The sequence below is a fragment of the Protopterus annectens genome, chromosome 9.part0 (genome assembly GCF_019279795.1).
Source record: "Protopterus annectens isolate FY-2018-M chromosome 9.part0, PAN1.0, whole genome shotgun sequence".
Classification (NCBI taxonomy): domain Eukaryota; kingdom Metazoa; phylum Chordata; order Ceratodontiformes; family Protopteridae; genus Protopterus; species Protopterus annectens.
In genome coordinates, this window is record NC_056743.1 from 1434662638 (window position 1) to 1434683182 (window position 20545).

Consider the following 20545-nt stretch of genomic DNA (forward strand, 5'->3'; position numbering starts at 1 on the left):
CTGCGGAGGACAGACTGAGGACAGTGGTCGATCTGTTGCTGACAGTGAACTAGCTGATTTGTAGCATGACTAACCCTACCTATAATATTCCTTGCCACAACACACAACTTGCACAACAGGATGCCCAGAGGGTTGCAACATTGCTTACAATAATGAAGAAAATAGCTTCTAATCCCATACCAGAACAGTGTGAAATGTTAATAGTTTATTTAACCTTTGCAGTTACTGCTGACTGACACAACTTAACATACAAATGATCTTTGAGGAGCCCTCTGGAGTGAGTAAAACACTGCCATAACATCTTTCTCATGGAATCTCCCTCCAGAAGATCTTTTGATCTCCCCTGCTTAGCAGACTTGTGTTTACTTTTACCCAGACACTGCATCTTGTACCAAGGTTAAATGGTGCATGTGTGTGCTTAGGATTCTCAGCCTTTTCTAGCCACTCATGTAGTTCTGAAGTCCCCAAATATGTATCACTGAGAAGTCAATGCTTTTAATACTGAAAAAGCATAAACTTTCCAAATGTACCTGCAGTCCACAGCTATGCCATGTAAGGACAACCACAGCAGCTTCCTAGAATTCCATTATGATAATAACAGCTGTTGATGTGTTTATGCTTCAATTCTATGAAATGTCAAAAAAGACAGAAGCCTGAGAACTTTAACACCAACTACAGAAGAAAGGGACTCAAAGGTGACCAGATACCGAAATTGTCTCAGGCCAGGAGAGGAGCACATGATACAGAATCAAAGATCCACAGACCTAGTACCTTTTCAAAGCTAAACACCAGATTCCTTGTCTGAGAGGTCACTGTGCAGCAAGATGTCTTAATCTTACCACTCTCCTATTGACCGGTGTGAAATCAAACAACATGCATTCTTCCACACCTGATCCTGTGAGCAAGATCTGGGGTTTAACTGTTCTCTCTTCACTTGCAGGGCTAGACCTCATGCTCCACAAGCAAGACAGAACCAGGTCATAAGTTTCCCAGGATCTGTTTTTTTTTTTGTCTTGGAGCTCATGCCATGGGGAAGGATTGCTATCCTCACCCTGACAGACGGTACACTTACCTGGCAAGGACTGAGTGAAAAACAGTCCCGGTCATGTCTTCCCCACCCTGATAAAGGGGTCTCACCCCCCCCCCCCCCGCTGAATTTGACAACCTTTTCAGCATACTGTAAGTTAGTGAGTGGGTTCAAAGGAACATACTACAGGCAGATAAGTATGATGTCAGAACCAAGCCCTGAGCTAGCCACTCACTTCCTAGGCAATTTGATGTTGGCAAATTATACTAATCTGTGATCATCACAAGGAAAAACAGCACAATATGGGCCATGGCTGCTAGTTATCATAGGTGTTTCCCTTCTCTCTATGAAGCTTTGGCTACTGCAGTGTCAGAGAACAGAGGTTTCTCTGCCAGAAAACAGATACATTCTTACCACACAGTTGATCTACAGACAGTACTAGTCCCTTCATGGGTTCTAAGGTTGGGTTTAATCTTTCCACCATGCATTTAGCAGCACCTTTTCTAGAAGTTCTTCAAAGTCACAGACAGATAGGTGCAAGACGTGCCTGTGACAGTGCATACTGTGAAGTCAATAACAGACTACAAAAGCACAACTGTTCCTTATAGGTACTGTCACCTTGCACTAGTGAGCAAGCAGCCACATGTAACTCAGGAACCAATATTAAAACGTGGCACCCCCACCGCTAACAAGTGGCACAAAAATATAAAACTGCTCAAAATACAATGAAATCCAGCAACCAACATTAGATGACAAAGTAAGAATGTATCTGCTGTACCCAACACTGAGGACCCTTGTTCTGGACCAAGTGGTTGGGTTGAATCCCAAGCAGCAAAAACCAAGCGGAAGCTGGGTAACAAATATTTGTATCTGCAAAAACAACTAGTAACAGGGAAATTCCTCACGAGATGACAATTCCATGGCCACAGACAAAGTTGCCAAGGGAAAGAGCTTTTTGCATGCAAAGAAACAAGGTGATCAAGATTTCCAAGAGCTGATCGAGCAACTCTGAAGGCAGCAACTACTAAAGAGCAGCAGGCCAAACCACACACCAGGCTAGCAGACTGAATAGCCACTAATAAATTAAACCCAATTTCCAGTCCCTACCAAGGGACAGAAAATGAAGACCACCCACTCATTTCCAGAATGCCAAAAAATGATCTGTCATTCTATCTAACGTTGAACTAGATAACTCTGGGGAAGGAACTAGAAGGCCACACTGCTATTAGAAGTGGGTAGGGGGGTGTCATCACAATCTCCTGCTCCTGTCTCCCTCAAGGAAAGAACACAGTGCTGAAATCTCCTCCTAAGCAAAGACGGTAGAAAAAAAAAGGCAACCACCAAAGAGATGGAAAAAGTCAGAACATCCAAAGAAGGAGCAGCCAACAGGAAGAGAATGTTATCCTCAGATTACTTCCCATACAACAGGTCAAAGAAAATCACAGCAAACAGGAAAGACCTGCTATGCAGGACATTTTTAATCCCCAAAGGGAAAGAAACCCAATAAGGTGACACAATCAGACCTCACCAAAGGGCAGCATAACCAGCTGGGGCTCAGTCTCCATCTTGTCCCTAATCAACAACAATGGTGGGACTTGCTCTGGCCAAGTGGAGACAAGATTGAGCAAAATTCACTTTATTGTACTCTATATCTTAAAAAATTGTAAGCACCCGTTTTTACTGCACTAGAACATGTTTGTTAACCTGCTGCTCCATTGTGGTCTAGGTCTTGGCTAGGAAACAATCAGCAGAGCAAACTACCCTCTCCAAGGTTATCAAACAGACCTACACATGTGCATGTTCATACAACTGCCTCCACCTGAAAACAGCAACTGCAGTACGTCTTGCACAGCCATCAGTGTTCCTGCAACACATCATAAAGGTCATCAGGAATCCTTCCACCCGAGTTACCCACAACACCTAGTACAAAAGATTCTCCACCATAACCAAAAGATCTCTTTCTTGCTAAGTCTGTAAACTGCCAACACCGCATGGCCTACATGAGGCTCTGTTTGATACCAGCCTCAGTTACTCCACTAACAAGATATAGATCTCTGTCACCCTACTGTACCCTGATGTAGTGGAAGGCAAGACTGACATCATCACCTCACAGTAAGAGATTCGCCAGTTCGATTCTCAGTTGGGGTGCCTTCTGTGTGGAGTCTGCATGTCCTTTCTGCGTTCGTGTGGGTCTCCTCTGAGTGCTCTGGTTTCCCCCCACATTACAAAGACATGCGCCTGGACCATTTCTCCCCAGGCCTCTGCTGAAAATTAACTTGTTCCAAGTCAGACTTTCCCGGTATACAAAAGTTAAATAAATAAAAGTTTCTACAGCCTGGGCAGATACTATTAGTTACTGCTCTAATTCTGTAATGTTCATAATCACAGAATAGAGAACAGCTCTTTTATTTCCTTTGCCCACAGGTAGGAGAGATATGTAGCTGTCCATCAAGCCTCATCCAAATGGGCTACCAGCTGTATTGATTTTTCTCAGCACAATTCTAAAAGGAGGCAGCTGCTTGTAAAGCAAGTTTCCAGAAAGTGTCCAACTGACTTGCAGCCATATCTTCACTGGTGCATACATAAACCAAGCACATCAGTTTGAAACTCTACCCTAGCTGCAGAAAGTACAGTTGTGTACACTTACCATAAACGTAGATGTTAGAGTGTATTCACTGTTGCAGTCATCAAACTTGGGTTATCTGCCTGCAGGTAGCCCTCAGTTGGCCCGAATACTAGAGTCTTGGGATTTCTGCATCGGATGCTGTCGTCTCTTCTACGACGTCAGGTCGTCAGGGGTATAAAACATGCAGCTGATGCCATTACATCAGTTTTTCTTGCCCCAAATGTCAGGAGCCCCCAAAATAGGAAGCTATTACATGGTGTGGAACACCTCCAGTAAAAAGTAAATACCCCTAGCATAAAAGATGGCCATGAAGCGGATAGGTAGAAAGGATAGAGAAAGCCAGGGGGGGTGGAGGGAGGGAAACCAGGACTGCAACAGTGAATACACTTCAAACATCTACATTTATGGTAAGTGTACAAAACTGTACTATGTTCTTAGTGTTTCACTGTTGCAGTCATCACATTTGGGTTGATTCCCAAAGCTGAAGAACGGCGGAGCCAGTCAAGACGTGTTAGGGCTGGCTAACAGGCCTTGTAGGACTGCTGTAGCAAATCCAGCTCTGGATTTAGAAAAAAAAAAAAAAAAAAAAAAAAAAAAAAAAAAAAAAGCTAAGTGGTAATACTTGAAGATGTGTACAAAACTCCAGGTTGTAGCTTCCAGGTAGAAGTAGCCCTAGAGGAATGAGTTCTGATGCCCTGTGGGGTAGGTTTTCCATGGTGCATGTAGCAAAAATGGATGCAGTGTGCTATCCATTTGGAAATGGTTTGCTCTGAAATGGCCTTGCCCTCTCTGCCCCCTGTAGAAAAGCTGAGTAGCAGCTGGTCAGATTTTCTGAAAGATTTAGTCGTGTCAAGGTACAACCCGAGCTGTCTGTGCACGTCCAAGGTTTACAGGATCCTTTCCCCTTTATTCTGAGGATTAGGGAAAAAGGTTGGCAAATGGATGGGTTGGTTTAAAGCCACACTGGATACCACCTTGGGCATAAATGATGGGTTAAGTCCTGAGGGAGATCCTGTCAGCATGGAAAATAATGAAGTGTTTCACAGCCATTAGTGCCTGTAACTCAGACGCACTTCTTGCTGAAGTAATGGCTAGAAGTAAGGCTGTTTTCCAAGAGAGGAATTTTAACTTTGCTGAAGCAGCAGGTTCAAAAGGGGGAAGCGTGAGCTTTTCCAGTACAAAGTTAACGTACCAGGCCGGGGTGGGAGCTCTCCTAGGGGGCCTTAAATTGTTATCTCCTCTCAGGAACTGTTTGATGAGAGGGTGAGAAAAGAGAGGAGGCTCAGTATTATAATGAGCTGAGATGGCAGAGGCATGAATCTTAATGGATGAGAAGGATAGGCTTCTGTGGAGCAGCTCTGCTAGGTAATCAAGGATTTGAGGTAAGGTGGGCACAGCTGTGTCCTTTCCTTGAGACGGACTCCAAGAACAATATCTTTTCCACTTTTCAGCATAGGATTTCCTAGTACTAGGCCTTCTGGCCTCAAGTATGACATCCAGCACCTGTTTTCAGAGGGCTGCTGGTGGTGTATTCAGGGGATAAGCCAGGCTGCAAGGTTTAGGGTTTGTAGCTGTGGATGCAAAATCTGTCCCTCCTACTGGGACAGCAGGGAAGGTGTCTGATGTAGGTGCTAGGGTGGCACTGCTGTCAGACTGCGTAGGAGTGGGTACCAGTGCTGGCGTGGCCAGTCTGGAGCAATAATGTTTGCCCTTGGCCTGTCCTGTTTGATCTTGAGTAGTACTTTTGAGAAGAGGGGCAGTGGGGGAAAGGCATAAATTGAGAAGTTTTCCCGTGTAAAGGATAGGGCATCCACCTTCCAGGCTCTGCTGTGAGGGTTCCTGGTGCAATATTTGCTCAATTGGTGGTTTTGGGGGGAGGCAGAGAGGCCCACCTCTGGATTAGAAGTTCGAATGAACTGGGTTCCAGTTTCCACTCGTGTGGGTCCAGTAGATTTTTACTTAAGTAGTCTGCCAGTGAATTTTCTTTGCCTGGCAGGAATTGAGCTTGTAGGTGCACTTGGTTGCTCAAGGCTGTGTTCCACAGGGCCATGGCTAACCTGCAGAGTGGATAAGAAGGAGTCCCCCCCCCTGCTTGTTTATGTAAAACATAACTGTGGTGTTGTCTATCAGGAGCTGTCCGAGAAGGATAAGGTATTTGAAGGCTGTCAGAGCATTCTGTACAGCTAGCATCTCTTTTCGACTGATATGCAGGGGAATTTGTCCTGCGCTCCATTTGCCTTGAATGCATTTGCCTGCCATGTGAGCCCCCCATGCATAGTCTGATGCGTCTGTTGTCAGGGTTTGGGCGGCAAGGGGTTGAGTGAAAGGAAGTCCCTTGCTGCAGTTGCATGCCTCTGCCCACCAAAGGAACTCTGCCCTTAGACAAGGTATGATAGGAATCACTGTTTCCAGGTCCTGAGGATGTTGGCACCAGATACACTTTAACTACCATTGAAGTTTCCTCATATGCAATCTTGCATATGGAAGTAGCAGAATGCATGAGGTCTTGAACCCTAGGGCTTGCAGTATTTTCCTTGCAGATAGCTGGGTTTTGGTGGCCATTAGTTTGAAGTAGTTTGTCAAATAGACCTGCTTTTCTGGAGTGAGGAATGCCACCTGGGAAGTTGTGTTCAAGCTTGCTCCCAGGAATACAATTTTTTGACTGGGCACCAGTTGTGAATTCTTTTCATTAATGGTGTACCCCAGTGAAGTTAGAAGTCTTTTTACAAATGCCAGGTGCTGAAGCAGCAATTCCTGACTGTCTGCCTGAATAAGGCAATTGTCCAAGTATGGGTAAATTTGAATATTTCTCTGCCTGCAGTATGCAATGGCTGGAGCCAGGCACTTTGTGAATACTCTGGGCGCAGTTGTAAGCCAAAGGGAAGTGCAGAGAACTGATAGTGCATACAGCCTGCACTGAACCAGATATTTCCTGCAAGACTCCCTTATGGGGATGTGCAGATAAGCTTCTTTTAAGTCTAGGGTGACTAACCAGGCATCCTTGGCTAGCATAGGAAGAAGCTGTTGCAGTCTAAGCATTTTGAATTTTGGAGCCACCAGAAAGGTGTTGAGAATTGATAAATCCAGAATAGGGCACCAAGAGCTCTCTTTTCTGGGCACCAGGAACAGTCTGGAGTAGAAACCCTGTCCCCTTTGTTCTACTGGAACAGGCTGAATAGCCCTGATAATGAGAAGGAAAAGAACTTGCTTTTGAGCCTCTGCCCACTGGTTTGGAGGAAGGTTTGGCAACCTACTTGGGGCTGGCAGTGAATGGAAGTAGAATCTGTATCCCTGGGATACAATGTTTAGAACCAAACGGTCCTGAGTAATGGACATCCAGTTTTTTGCATGAAGGGCGAGTTTTCCTCCTAGGGGTGCAAGTACTGGGGCATGGCTAGGAAGGACAACTGAAAAGTCATTGTGAATGTTTTCCATAAGGGGGTGGCTTACCACTCCCTGTTTTTGAGGTGGGAGCACTCCATTGTTTTGATCTTTGCATACCCTGAGACTATAGTATTGGTGGGTCTGTTTCCCCTGGGTTTGGACTGATAAGGCCTGGGAGGGGCTGGAAAGGACCAGTTTTTAGAAGGACTATGCCTACTGAATCTAGGTGGTTGCACATGTAAGAAATATTTGACAGTTTGCATAGACTTAGCATTTTCCTCCATCTTTTTAAGAACAACTTCTGCTTTTGTGCCAAACAAACGATTCTGATTTAATGGAGCATCTAGTAATTTTGCTTTGACATGGTCTGGCAAGATTTGTTCCTTCAACCAAGCATGCCTTCTCAGTACAGACCCAGTGACAGCAGCCCTGCAAGATGCTTCTAAGGCATCAAACCCACACTGCAAAATATACTTACTAACTTGGTTTGCAGAATGCATTAACTCTTGTAAATCTTTATTTTCTGCACAATCTGGAAGTAACACCATTTTTGTTTAATTAGTTCCATAATATGTTGCTAGTACTTCAACATGTGAAACTGACAATTCAAAGCCCTAATGGCAAGAGTTGCAGAGGTATATACCTTCTTACCCCATCTGTCTAAAGCTCTTGAATCCCTGTCTGAAGGAGTAGGGTTTTTGGCTGTAGTAGCCTTAATGCCTTTAGGTCCCTGAGAAATGGTCTCTGGATCCACAGTAGGATTCTTAGAGAGAAATTTGAGAGAGTCAGGTACTCTGTAGTACCGGTCAGATTTTCTAGAGGCTGGTGGTAAAGTGTCAGGAGTAAGACTGGATTCCATGAAGACAACTACAATATCCAGGACAGGGGGTAGAGCTAGAGGCCTGTGCTGAGGCAAATCTAAAAATTCTCTGAATTTGGACTGAGGACAGTCCTGGCATTACCAGCGGAAATGCTCTCTTAAGGTATGCAAGGTTTCAACAAAAGAAAAATCCTCTGGAGGAGAGGCAGAGGGAATGGATTCCTCTGCGTCTGAATCCTCATAGGTAGATAAGGGTATGTCCTGGTAATCAGAAGGGTCAGAGTCAAAAGACTCCTGGTCTGTAGAATCAGAAGGAAATTCAATTCTTTGTCTTATAGCAGGGGAAGGCTGGCTTCCCCTAATTAGAGTAACAAGGTTTTCAGCCATTCTAAGCATTTGTTTTTGTGGCATGGGAGCTTGAGCATGCGCTTTGGTCATCTGTTTTCTAGGCATAGTGCGAACTCTGGGCCTGAGAAACTTTGTAGTTTTAGCTAAAAACAAAGTTGTCGGTTTAATATGAACATCTGTAGGTCAGAGTACACCCTCACAAGCCAGTGCCTGCAAAGCGGCTCCGGACCCATCCAAGGTAGAGACATCCGCAGGCTCCACACGAAGAAGCATCTTGCGGCATACCAGACTCCGAATGGATCTCAGCAGGGGCCTGCGAATCTGTAGAAGTGGGTATCAGGGGCTGCGAAGGAGCCTCACTGAATACCGGCGGACTGGCGACTAGCTTAACAGAAGTGTTGTTGGCAGTTTTGGACCTATGCGGTCTGTGTCTGTCTTTATCCTTACGTCTTTTCAGAAGTTCGGTAGTCGGATAGCTTATCGAAGCCATTTTGGAAAATGGAGAACGACAGTGATAGAATTTAGCGACAAAGACAGCCCGACGACGAATGGTTTGGGCATTAAACAAAGCACAAAACCGACAGCGAGGGACGTCGTGGGTTGGGTGTAAACAGGTGACGCAGTAAGAATGAAAATCTCTGTGAGGTATCTGCTTTCCACAGGCAAGACAATTGTTAACTTTTTCTGATATCGGTTAGAGCAAGAAACAAGGATCCCCAACGGGGTACTTGGCTTTAAAAAACTTCAGGTTTGAAACTTGAAAAATGAAAATTTCAGGGAGCAGCCGACCGGCACTTGCAAACTGCTTCAGGCTCCTCCACAGTAAGAAAGACTGATGTAATGGCATCGGCTGCATGTTTTATACAGCTGATGACCTGACATCAGAGAAGAGGCGATAGCATCAGACGCAGAAACCCCAAGACTCTGGTATTCGGGCCAGCTGAGGACTACCTGCAGGCAGAAAACCCATGTGTGATGACCAACAGTGAAACACGAAGAACATCACTGTTTAGGGGAACTGTCCTTTAAAGCTTCCTACAGTAAAGTCAGTTTTCTGCCTTTAATGCTCATGCGTTCCTCTTGGAGTTTCTGGTACCATTCAAATGGCATTACAAGTCTTCTTATGCCCAATGCAGGGAGCACCTTGAAGGAAGAAACATGACTGTACTCACCAAATCAGCCGTTCTTCAAAACGGAACTCTGCAGTGAACATAATGTTTCCCCTTTCTGAACCTATTTGCCCGGGATACTTCACTTTCCGATAAAGGTGACAGGGTCTCATAGAAGATTACAGTTGTTACGTTTTTGCATGTACAGCTATTGTTTAAATCAGGGTCAAGAAATAGGGGATCTTGGAATGTTGTGCACCTCTTACCTCTGCTGCAGAGCACAGTGAAAGGGCCAACCAACAAGAGGAAGTTAAAAAAATGGATGTATCCAAGAGTTCTACACATTGCAGACAGCCCTCAAAAATCAACTAGTATGTACAGTACTTGAACCAAATATTTCCTGTAGTGTCAGTTAGGACTTGTTAGTCTAACAACCCTGACTGATGCACAGAAGCATAAAGGATGAAGAATATGGGAAAAATGAAAGGAATGTAGTAATGCATGACAACCATCATAAAAACTTATCAGAGACCTTTGCAGTCCAGAAGAAAAGGTACAAAGAAGGCTGAATTTCAGATGCACATGAAGAGGTAGACACTGCAGGCAGATGGAAGAAAATGCACAAGATGAAACATACAAAAAAATTTGATACATTTGTTCAGCCAGAAAGTAAACAGAAGTTACAAGGATACAAACAAATTGAAAAGTTGTATGCCATACAAAATTAACCTACCTTTAGGTAAACATACTCGGTAATAAGCATTCATTTTAAATCAGATGATGTAAAGGCACACTACATAGTTCTAAGAATGATGTTACTGTGGAACAGCATGCACCTCTTTTCAGGTCAGTGGACACCAGCAGAAAACATCTGCTTTAAGACAATGAGTACACTTAACACTAAAATAACAGATGCATGTCGCTATCAGTTGATCTGATAGGATGCTTTCTGCACCTGTTAACTGTTGGGATTTCCTTTCTGCATTCTCCAATTGGCAAGTTTTCCTCTCAATCCCATTTCGGAGGGCAGTGCACATCATGGTATCCAGTGTTAGTCTAGCACAGTATTGCCATTTACTTACTCCTTTACTAAGTGGACTGGTCCCCAGGACTTCAGCCATGTTCCAGGCTGAAAGACTGACAGACAAATAAAAAGTGCAGTAAGGTAAAAATCATACAACAGAAAGCGATGGAGCAGTTAATGCAAAAACTAATTGAAGCACTACTGACAGCAAAACAACTTACTTAGACTGACAATTCAAAACATGCACAAAAATGAGAATAAAACAGAAGAAAAAAATGACTAGACAGTCAATTCAAGACACCTGCAAATAAAGGAACAATTAAATTAAAACTACAGCACGGCAAGAGAGACCAGAGGAGATATGCCCCATCATTCAGCCCTAAAACAATGAGCTAGCAGAATCTGGGAAACAGGAGACAAACATACAAACAACACGTACAAAGATATAACAAACTGCTGTACTTAAGAGGAAAGGCCAGCTGTTGCCACAAAATAAAAAGGCCATTAATACAAAGGGGGTGTCAGGAAAGTAATAAGCATCCATTACAGGATGTCATGAGGTGTTAGAAATGTGAACCATAACCATGGAACAACTTTGAACTAAATCTTACGACTAACCCATGATCAATCAAAGCCATCTTCAAGACAGAATGAACAGACACCCTCTTTGCCCAGAGAATTTATCCTACTTGGAATAAATGCTTCCCTGCGGTCTCCATAACCTCTGAACTTTTAGCTGGAAGGTCCCGTAAGAGCAAATAATCTACGGCAGAGCAGGCTGTCTCAACCAAGGGAGGTTTCTTTTACTTACAGTGGTAGTGCTTCTTAAAAATGCCAGGGATCTATGAGCTTGAAACTACATCCTTCTTAGCTGACATGGGGCACTGGCAATAAAAATGAAGTTTGGTCTTTCTCTATTTCCTGATCAGATGTGAAATCAGACAGAATGGTGTAAAGGTACACAAGTTTTCTATACCAAAGGAAAGACACTATGCCCACCTTCAGGTCCCCATTTACCTGATAAATTGGAAGAGGGAGCAGAGTGAATTTTATCATATGGCAAGTAGGTCAGTCTGATGCACCACCACTGGAAAAGCTCGATTACACAGAATCCCTTATTCTTCGGCTGTAGGAAAGGACTAACCAGCTGATAATCCGCAACCCACCAGCCATTTACTTCCCCATGGATATGGAGAGCTGTTAGAGTGATACCTCCATCTATGCTTTTTTACTTCTTATGCATCACCCTTCTGCACAAAATTGTAACTATACACAGTGTTGGCTTTGTTTCACATACCAAATCATGGACTGGTGGTTCAAACTGAAAAGAAGCTGATGACTGAGCTCCACCGACAAACCATTTAAGGCAAGAAATACTATCCAAAGTGCCAGCTGGTTGATGCAGAAACCTTTCTCTTGGGCTGAATAAAGGGATGGCCATGTTACCAAATACAATAAAAGAATCAAGGCAGGTTACCTACACTGCTAGCAAAACCAGTGATCAGATCTGCTGCAGGAAGAAAGACACACACAAAAAGGGTGAGAATTGTCTACCACTCCAAAGCTTAGTAGCAAGGGTCTTGGTCCACAAGACAGTCATGGTTCTGCAGCCATGGTCACTTCACAGTCCACCATAACACCTGTGGAATACAAACACAACTGTGAAGACTGCAGCTGCCAAAAGGCTAAACAGCCAAAGCAGGATTCAAAGACTGGACTCTCCACTGAGTCCTGACCTTAAAAGGCAAGACCATTATGTGACTGCTGTCGCTCTCTTTCTTTGGTTAGGAATGACACGAGTGTTCAGGTCTGCCCTATAAAAGTAATCTTCTGAATTATGGGACAGACAGGACTCCTGTCAGTTTAAGGCAGCACCCAGAGTCTGCCAACCAGGGAGAGGTCAATGCCATGTACCAGGACTTCAAAAACTGAGACCACAAGGAAACATTCATCCAAGTACGGAAACATACAAAAGTCTTTTTGCCCAAAGAACTTTACCCAATCTGCTGGCATCCTGGTAAACACTAGGTGTAAAGGAAAGGTCAAACAGCATTACTTTGCATCAGAAATGGTGTACCTCACCCGTGAGAAAGAGAGACCTCCACAAGCCAGTCTATGAAGGACTTGATCAGTCTGACAGTCTCTTAAAAAGAATGAAGGGTATTCTAGGAGGTGAGGCACTCATTGTACTAGAGAGACAAGGGTCTCCTGTACTTCACAGTCCCATTACAAGAATAATAAGACAGGAGGAAAACCATCCCTACCGACTCAGCTTATGCAAAAGCAGTTCCATCCTCATTAGATGCACAGGGGGTTAAGCATGCAGCAAACTAATGCCAGATCAGCAGAGCTCTAGCATATATAGTAGCAGTAACCAAAAATGGCAGTGGGACAGAAAGCCAGCTTACAGCCACTGGCACTGGGAATCAATGCAGACAGGACCCATCAGCCATCAAAGAGCTGTGAATGCCCAGTGTCTGGGGCTTATCTATAAGTCCCTATTGGGCACAAGGAACCAAGAAATTCTCCTCAGCCATGATCAGTCATGGAGAGAGCTGGAGAAAAGGCCATTTGGTCTAGAACGTCATCACAAAGCATGTGCCAAGAGAATGCAGGGACTACTCCTTGGGTGCAGGTCAGGAACAAACTTCCTTACAATACATGATTATGGGTAAGAAGTACAGACAAACCAGAACATACCTCCCAAGGTATCTCTAAATAAAGCACTTCTTGCATACCTCCTACCATTAGACAATGGGAACAAACTTGAACCCTTCTCTTAGATGAAGTGGAGTCAGCAATACACAGTGACAATAAAGTACAGTTTTGTACCTACCATAAATGTAGATGTTCGAAGATCCACATTGCTGCAGTCCTAACACTTGGGTAGTCCGCTGTCCCAGTCGGCCCGAATACCAAAGTATATGGCTGACGTCAGTCAAGGCGCATTAGTCTGACGTCAGGACGTCAGGGTACAAATGCGCATGACCGACGTCATATCCTCAGTCTTTTCTTGCCCCAGATGTCAGAAGACCCTAAAAAGATAAGGCTAAAACCAAAAAACACCACACACTCCTGAACCAAATATATATACAATATATACAAACTTACAAGAGTATAACCTCACCCACACAACCACCCCTAAACACAGAGGGGAAGGAGGGAGGGTAAATTGGACTGCAGCAATGTGGATCTTCGAACATCTACATTTATGGTAGGTACAAAACTGTACTATGTTCTTCATACCACATTGCTGCAGTCCTAACACTTGGGTAGAATCCCAAAGCAGAGGTAAGGGAGGCTGGCAAATCATAAGGAAGCAGGAGCTGACAACATGCCCTGCAAAATAGCCGTGGCAAAACCAGCCCTAGATTTAGAGTAGAGAGGAAGGTGGTAATGCTTAGAGAAAGTATGCACTGAACTCCAAGTAGCTGCCTCCAAAATATCCTTAGTTGCCACCCCTTAGAAATGCTGGTGAAGTGGCAGTAGCCCTAGTGGAATGAGGCCTAATCCCAGCTGGAATCTCCTTGCCATGATGGGAATAACAAAATGCAATGCAAAACCCAATCCACTTAGAAATAGTTTGTTTTGACACAGGCTTGCCCTGAGAACTCAAAGCAAAAGAAACAAACAACTGCTGAGACTGCCTAAAATCCTTAGTCCTGCTTAAATAATAACGCAACTGCCTGTGTACATCTAAAGTGTGCAAAATCTTTTCCCCCTTATTTTGGGGATCTGCATAAAAGGTAGGCAAATGAATAGTTTGGTTTAAAGCCACACTAGAAACCACTTTAGGCATAAAGGAAGGATTAGTACGTAAAGATACCCTATCCTTATGAAAAATCAGGAAAGGCTCAACCGCCATAAGGGCCTGCAATTCAGACACCCTTCTTGCAGATGTAATGGCTAACAAAAAGCAGTCTTCCATGACAAATATTTCAATTCAGCAGTAGCTGCAGGCTCAAAAGGTTGTAGAGTGAGTTTCTCCAACACAAAATTGAGGTCCCAAGCAGGAGTAGGAGCTCTCGTGGGGTCTTATATTCTTTGCCCCTCTAAGAAATTGCTTGAACAAAGGATGAGAAAACAATGGTGGGTCACAATCATAGTGAGCTGAAATTGCTGCAGCATGAATCTTAATGGAAGAGAAAGACAAACCTTTGTCCAATAACTCAGTAAGATATTGAAGAGCCACACTCAAATTTGGCTCAGAAACAACCAAATCCTTTGCTGCACACCAAAATAAAAATCTCTTCCATTTTCCTGCGTACACTTTTCCTTGTACTAGGTCTTCTGGCTTCCATAATCACATTCAAAACTTGTTGAGGAAGCTGAGACCTGCTATGGTTCAAAACAGAATATGCCAAGCTGTTAGATGAAGAGAGTGAAGCTTGACATTGAGCAGATGCCCGTCCTTCTGAGACAATAGGTGTGGAATCAAAGGTAAGGGCCATGGAGGCTTCCTTACCAGACTCCTCAGCAATGGGTACCAGTGCTGCCGAGGCCAATCTGGAGCTATTAAAATCATCCTTGGCTTGTCTTGTCTGACCTTTAGAAGTACCTTTGGGAGGAGAGGCAGAGGTGGAAAGGCATACACATGAAGATTTTTCCAACTGAAAGAAAGAGCATCCACTTTCCAGGCTGTGTGATGAAACCTTTTCGTGCACAACTTTGGCAGCTGGTGGTTTAGTGGAGAAGCGAACAGATCTATGTCTGGAGTTCCCCATGACACTGTCAATGTCTGAAATACATGAAGATCCAGTTTCCACTCGTGGGGATCCATGATTTGCCTGCTTAACACATCTGCTAAGGAGTTCTGTGCTCCTGGCAGAAACCTTGCTTGAAGATTCAGCTGCAAGCTTAACGCAGTCTCCCACAAAATCATTGCTTGCCTGCATAGAGGATAAGAATGTGTTCCCCTTTGTTTGTTGATGTACCACATGACAGTTGTGTTGTCTGTTAGAATCAACACCTGCCCTGGAAGAAGTAAATCCTTGAAAGCCAGTAATGCAAACTGGACTGCTAACATCTCCTTCATGTTGATATGTAGATGCTGCAGTCTGGCAGGCCACTTGTCTTGTATCCACTTTCCATTCAGATGAGCTCCCCAAGCTGTGTCTGAGGCATCTGTCGTTAGAATCTGACTCGCCTCTGGCCGGGTCACAGAGAGTCCCTTGTTTAGGTGACATTCCTGAGCCCACCACAAAAATTCCTTTTGAATGCAAGGTATTATTTGAATGACAGTGTCCAAATCCTGGCAGTGCTGTGTCCATACATTTTTGAGATACCATTGTAGCTTCCTCATATGCAGTTTGGCATTGGGAAGTACCAGAATACAAGATGCCATGAACCCTAAGGCTTGAAGGACTGTCCTTGCAGTCAGCCCGGACTGATGAGATAGTTGATGGAAGTAAAGAGAAAGATTCTTTTGTTTGTCCGGGGTTAAAAAGGCCATCTGGGTCGCTGTATTCAGTCTCACACCCAGAAAGCACATGTCTTGAGAGGGTACTAGACTGGACTTTATTTCGTTCACAGAATACCCTAGGCATCTTAGCACTGCTATCACATATTCCAAATGCTGAAGAAGCACGTCCCTTCTTTGAGCCAGAATCAGGCAATCGTCCAAATAAGGGTAGATTTGTATTCCTTTTAGCCTGAAGAAAGCTATCACTGGAGCCAGAACCTTTGTGAATACTCTGGGCGCAGTAGATAAGCCAAAGGGCAATGCAGAGAACTGATAATGAGAATTCCCAGCTCGAAAACGCAGATACTTCCTGCAAATTAGTCTGATAGGAACATGAAGGTAAGCTTCCTTGAGATCCAAAGTTACCATCCAGTGATCTTTGCCCAGCAGAGGTAAAAGCTGTTGTAACGTCAACATTTTGAACTTGGGAATGTCCAGATAAGTGTTGAGGATAGACAGATCCAAAATTGGTCTCCACGTGTTCCCCTTTTTTGGTACTAGGAACAGATGAAAATAAAATCCTAGGCCCCTTTCTGGCACAGGAACCGGCTGAATGGCCCCTATTTGGAGCAACAGAGAAATTTGCTTGTGAGCCTCTTTCCTTTGTTGAGGAGGAATGTCTGGCATGCCTTTGAAAGGAGGCAAGGTATGGAAATAAAACCTGTAACCGTGGTGAATGATATCCAATACCCATCTGTCTTGGGTAATTAAACTCCAGTTTTCTTTGAAAAGTGCCAACCTTCCTCCCAAAGGTGCTGCCAGACGAGAAGATTCTGGCAGCTGAAAAGGCAGGTCATTGTGTCTGTTTACGAAAGGACTGACCCCTGCCTTCACCAGAAGACTGAGCAGGTGAACTCCCTGTTCTAGGCCTAAAAGAACCTTGAGCTCTGCCTCTACCACGTCTAGACCTACCCCTAGACTGGGAATCATAAGCAGGATATGTCCAGCCCTTGGTAGGCCAATTTCTACTAAACTTCGGAGGCTGAACCTGCAAAAAATCTTTAACAGTCTGCATAGACTTAGCCTTGTCTTCCATTTTCTTTAGAACTGCTTCCACAGGCGAACCAAACAACACATCAGATTGTAAAGGAGCATCTAAAATCCTCGTTTTCACATGCTCAGCTAAATTCTGATCCCTCAACCAGGCGTGCCTGCGAAGAACCGAACCAGTGGCAGCCACCCTCGAAGAGGCCTGCACAGCATCAAAACCACATTGCAAAGAATGCTTACCCACCTGTTCAGAAACATGAACTAAATCCTGCAACTCTTTACACTCAATACCTTCCGCCAAAGCGTCTACCTTAGACTTTAATTGTGAAAGGAGATAATTTTGGTATTTCAACATGTGAAACTGGCAATTCAAAGCTCTCATGGCCAAAGTGGAAGAAGTATACACTTTCTTTCCCCATCTATCCAAAGCCCTAGCCTCTTTATCTGGAGGAACAGGATTTTTAACAACAGAAGCCTTAACACCTTTAGGCCCCTGTGAAACAGTTTCTGGGTCCGTCCTAGGACTCTTAAAAAGATACTTATGAGCTTCAGGCACCCTATAATATCTATCCGGTTTAACTGGAGCAGGAGGCAAAGAGTCAGGGTTCAGAGAAGCCTCTGCAAAAACATCCTCTACCACATCTAGAACAGGAGGTATAGCTAAAGGCCTATGCTGGGGTAGAAACAAAAATTCCCTAAGCCTTTTCCTGGAATCAGAGAAATCCTGACCTTCCCATTTAAAATGCTCCCTCATGGAATGAAGAGTCTCTGAAAATGAAAAATCCTCAGGAGGAGAAGCAGAAGGAGTAGAATCATCTACATCAGAATCAGAGTAAGGGGAATACTCCTGCAAGTCTTCAGCCGAAGACTCAGAAGCATCCGAACACTGCTCAAAACTCCCAAGCTCAGGTTCCACCCTAGGCCTCTTATCAGGAGGGGGCATAGAACCTCTAATCATTGTAATCAAATCTTCTGCCATCTTAAGCATATGCTTCTTAGGTACAGACCCTGAAGAACTAGGGGTAACTCCTGAAACAAAACCTGGCCTGCCCCTGGGAGAAGCCTTGGAAACAGCAGGGGAGGGCCTAACCACCTTAGGCAGGGAGGGAAGAACAGCTACCTGAGAAGCCCCTTCCGCCTGGCCTACCTCCTGAGAGGACACATCTTGCAGTAATAAAGTCTCTCCCTGGGATTCCAAAGAAATTTCTGGCTGAACCCCTGGCTCCACCGAGCCCTCTAAAGAACCGACGTCCGGTACGGACGGTTCTTCCAGCCTAGGCTTTGCTGTTTTGTCCTTGCGCTTTTTGGAAGCGGGCGCCGGAGCATCCGACGGCATTTTATAATTACACCGCTTCCCAAAAACTAACCTGGCACAATCTAATCTTCTCTTTATAGTGCGTTTATTAAATCTAGCACAAGAGCGACAGCCAACAACGTCGTGCTCAGGCCCTAAGCAAGGTATACACAAGGTATGGTAATCCCTATGAGGTATCTGTTTCCCACAAGAAATACAGTTATTCACTTTTTCTGACATCCGGTAAAATACTGAGGCAAGAAAAAAACAAAATAATCCCCAACGGGGTACTTAGCCAACTTGGATTCGGTCTGAAACTCCGACTTCGGAAAATCTCAGAACGCCAACCTGCACTTGCAAAACTGCTTCTGCATCGGACCATGCGGCAAAAAAGACTGAGGATATGACGTCGGTCATGCGCATTTGTACCCTGACGTCCTGACGTCAGACTAATGCGCCTTGACCGACGTCAGCCATATACTTTGGTATTCGGGCCGACTGGGACAGCGGACTACCCAAGTGTTAGGACTGCAGCAATGTGGTATGAAGAACATCTACACTACTGCCATCTCATGAGTTGGAGGAAAATGTCATTGCTCTCTGGCCTCTGCTTCTTTCACCTTTCACAATGCTCCGGTTCAAACTTGGCATCGTGTAAGCAGCCAGAGTGCTTGTCCCTGTACTAACCACCATCTTCACTAAGTTTTTGAAGGTCTCAGACTTCTCTGTCACTGACTGGCCAAGGCTGAAGTACTAACATTTATAAGCGTGTTTTAGCTCATGCACTCCCCCTTAATACAGTAGTGATCTCTGGTGCAGGTCTTGGTTTATGATCTACAAAGTGCAATCATGCTTGGAAGGTTTCAGCTTCTTACATTTCAAACACAAAATTTATCCACAGCAAGCATTAGTATCAATATCCAAAATATGCTTGTACTAAGGGGTGCATGATCTACGAACCCCATCAAAGACCAACGTTTAGTGCCACGGTGTGTGCCAGCAAACATAAGTGCCTTTCAACCTGTGAAGGAGAGAAATATTTGTTAAATTAGGGACAGCAGAAGGCAAAAATCTCAAAAGGTAACAACTGCAGGAGGTCTCCGAAGTCAAATGCAATATCCCCAGGTTAAAGATAGTTGTAGACAACAGCACATACATTTTAAAAGCAGCCATTGGAAATGCTGTGGTTTAATGTAATAGTTCCTGCTTGGGAAACATCTTTTAAAAGGGTTACTACATGTGAAAATGTCTCCTCTTTAAGGCTGTACTAACACAGAAAAAATGATCCAGAAAGCCTATACTGCTATCTAAATCACCTTTACTAAAGTTTATTGCTGCTGTGAAAAGGAAAAAGGTCTTGCATACAGGTCCTACTCTTAGCACTGCAGTAGAACTTCCTTCAAGGATGATTCTACAGGAAAATTAACTCATCCAGAATAAAAAGCCCAACTCTTCTTACCCATTTCTGCTTTTCATGCACTCTGCTCTCGGAATCCTGCTGCTGCTGGAACTTCCTAGGTGTAAACAGTACAGTAAAGTATCAGCCAATATAAAGACAATATAGTCACACACATACATAGTACAAACCACAAACAGAATTAATCAAAATATCCATAAAATTCAGTCATATAAAGTAAGATATGTGAATCATCATCATACATTACAGTGAAGATGACAAACTGTGAGGTATACACTTCAGAAAGTACAGTTGTGTACACTTACTATAAATGTAGATGTTAGAGTGTATTCACTGTTGCAGTCATTACATTTGGGTAATCTGCCTGCAGGGTGCCCTCAGTCAGCCTGATTAACAAAGTCTTGGGTCCTGCGTCTGTTGCTGTCCCTTCTTCCATGTCGTCAGGGGTATAAAATATGCAGCAGACGTGATTACATCAGTTTTTCTTGCCCCAGATGTCAGGTGCCCCCCAAATGGGGAGCAAAAAAAAAAAAAATATATATATATATATATATATATATATAAATAAAATTAAAAAAAACAAAAATATACCTCCAAACAAAAGCAAATACACCAAAAGCATAGTAAAGGAAAGTAGAGGGATAGTAATAGAAAAACAGGGGGCTGGAGGGAGGGTAACCAGGGCTGCAACAGCGAATACACTCGAACATCTACATTTATGGTAAGTGTACACAACTGTACTATGTTCTTCGTGTTTCATTGTTGCAGTCATTACACTTGGGTAGATTCCCAAAGCTATGGTTGGGAGGATGGATTTACACAGCATTAGTACTAGCTATAAGGCCCTGCAAAACAGCAGTGGTAAAGCCAGCTCTGGATTTAGAGAAAATTGATAAGTGATGATGCTTGGTGAAAGTATGAAATGAACTCCAGGGTAGCAGCTTTGAGAATATCCCTAGTGGGAACACCTCTGAGAAAGGCTGTATAGTAGATGCATCCCTGGTGGAATGAGATCCGATTCCCTGGGGGGATAGGTTTTCCATGG

General features: G+C 44.0%; 1 protein-coding gene across 2 annotated transcripts in view; it reads right to left on the reverse strand.

Moving 5' to 3' along the window:
• The window catches only part of DBNL (drebrin like), a 902612-nt gene that overhangs the window by 125294 nt on the left and 756773 nt on the right, over positions 1-20545 (reverse strand). For both annotated transcript variants that reach the window (XM_044084396.1, XM_044084395.1), the window contains exon 8: positions 19543-19597. In XM_044084396.1, coding sequence (XP_043940331.1) covers positions 19543-19597 — 55 coding nt within the window. The remainder of the gene's footprint in view (positions 1-19542; positions 19598-20545) is intronic.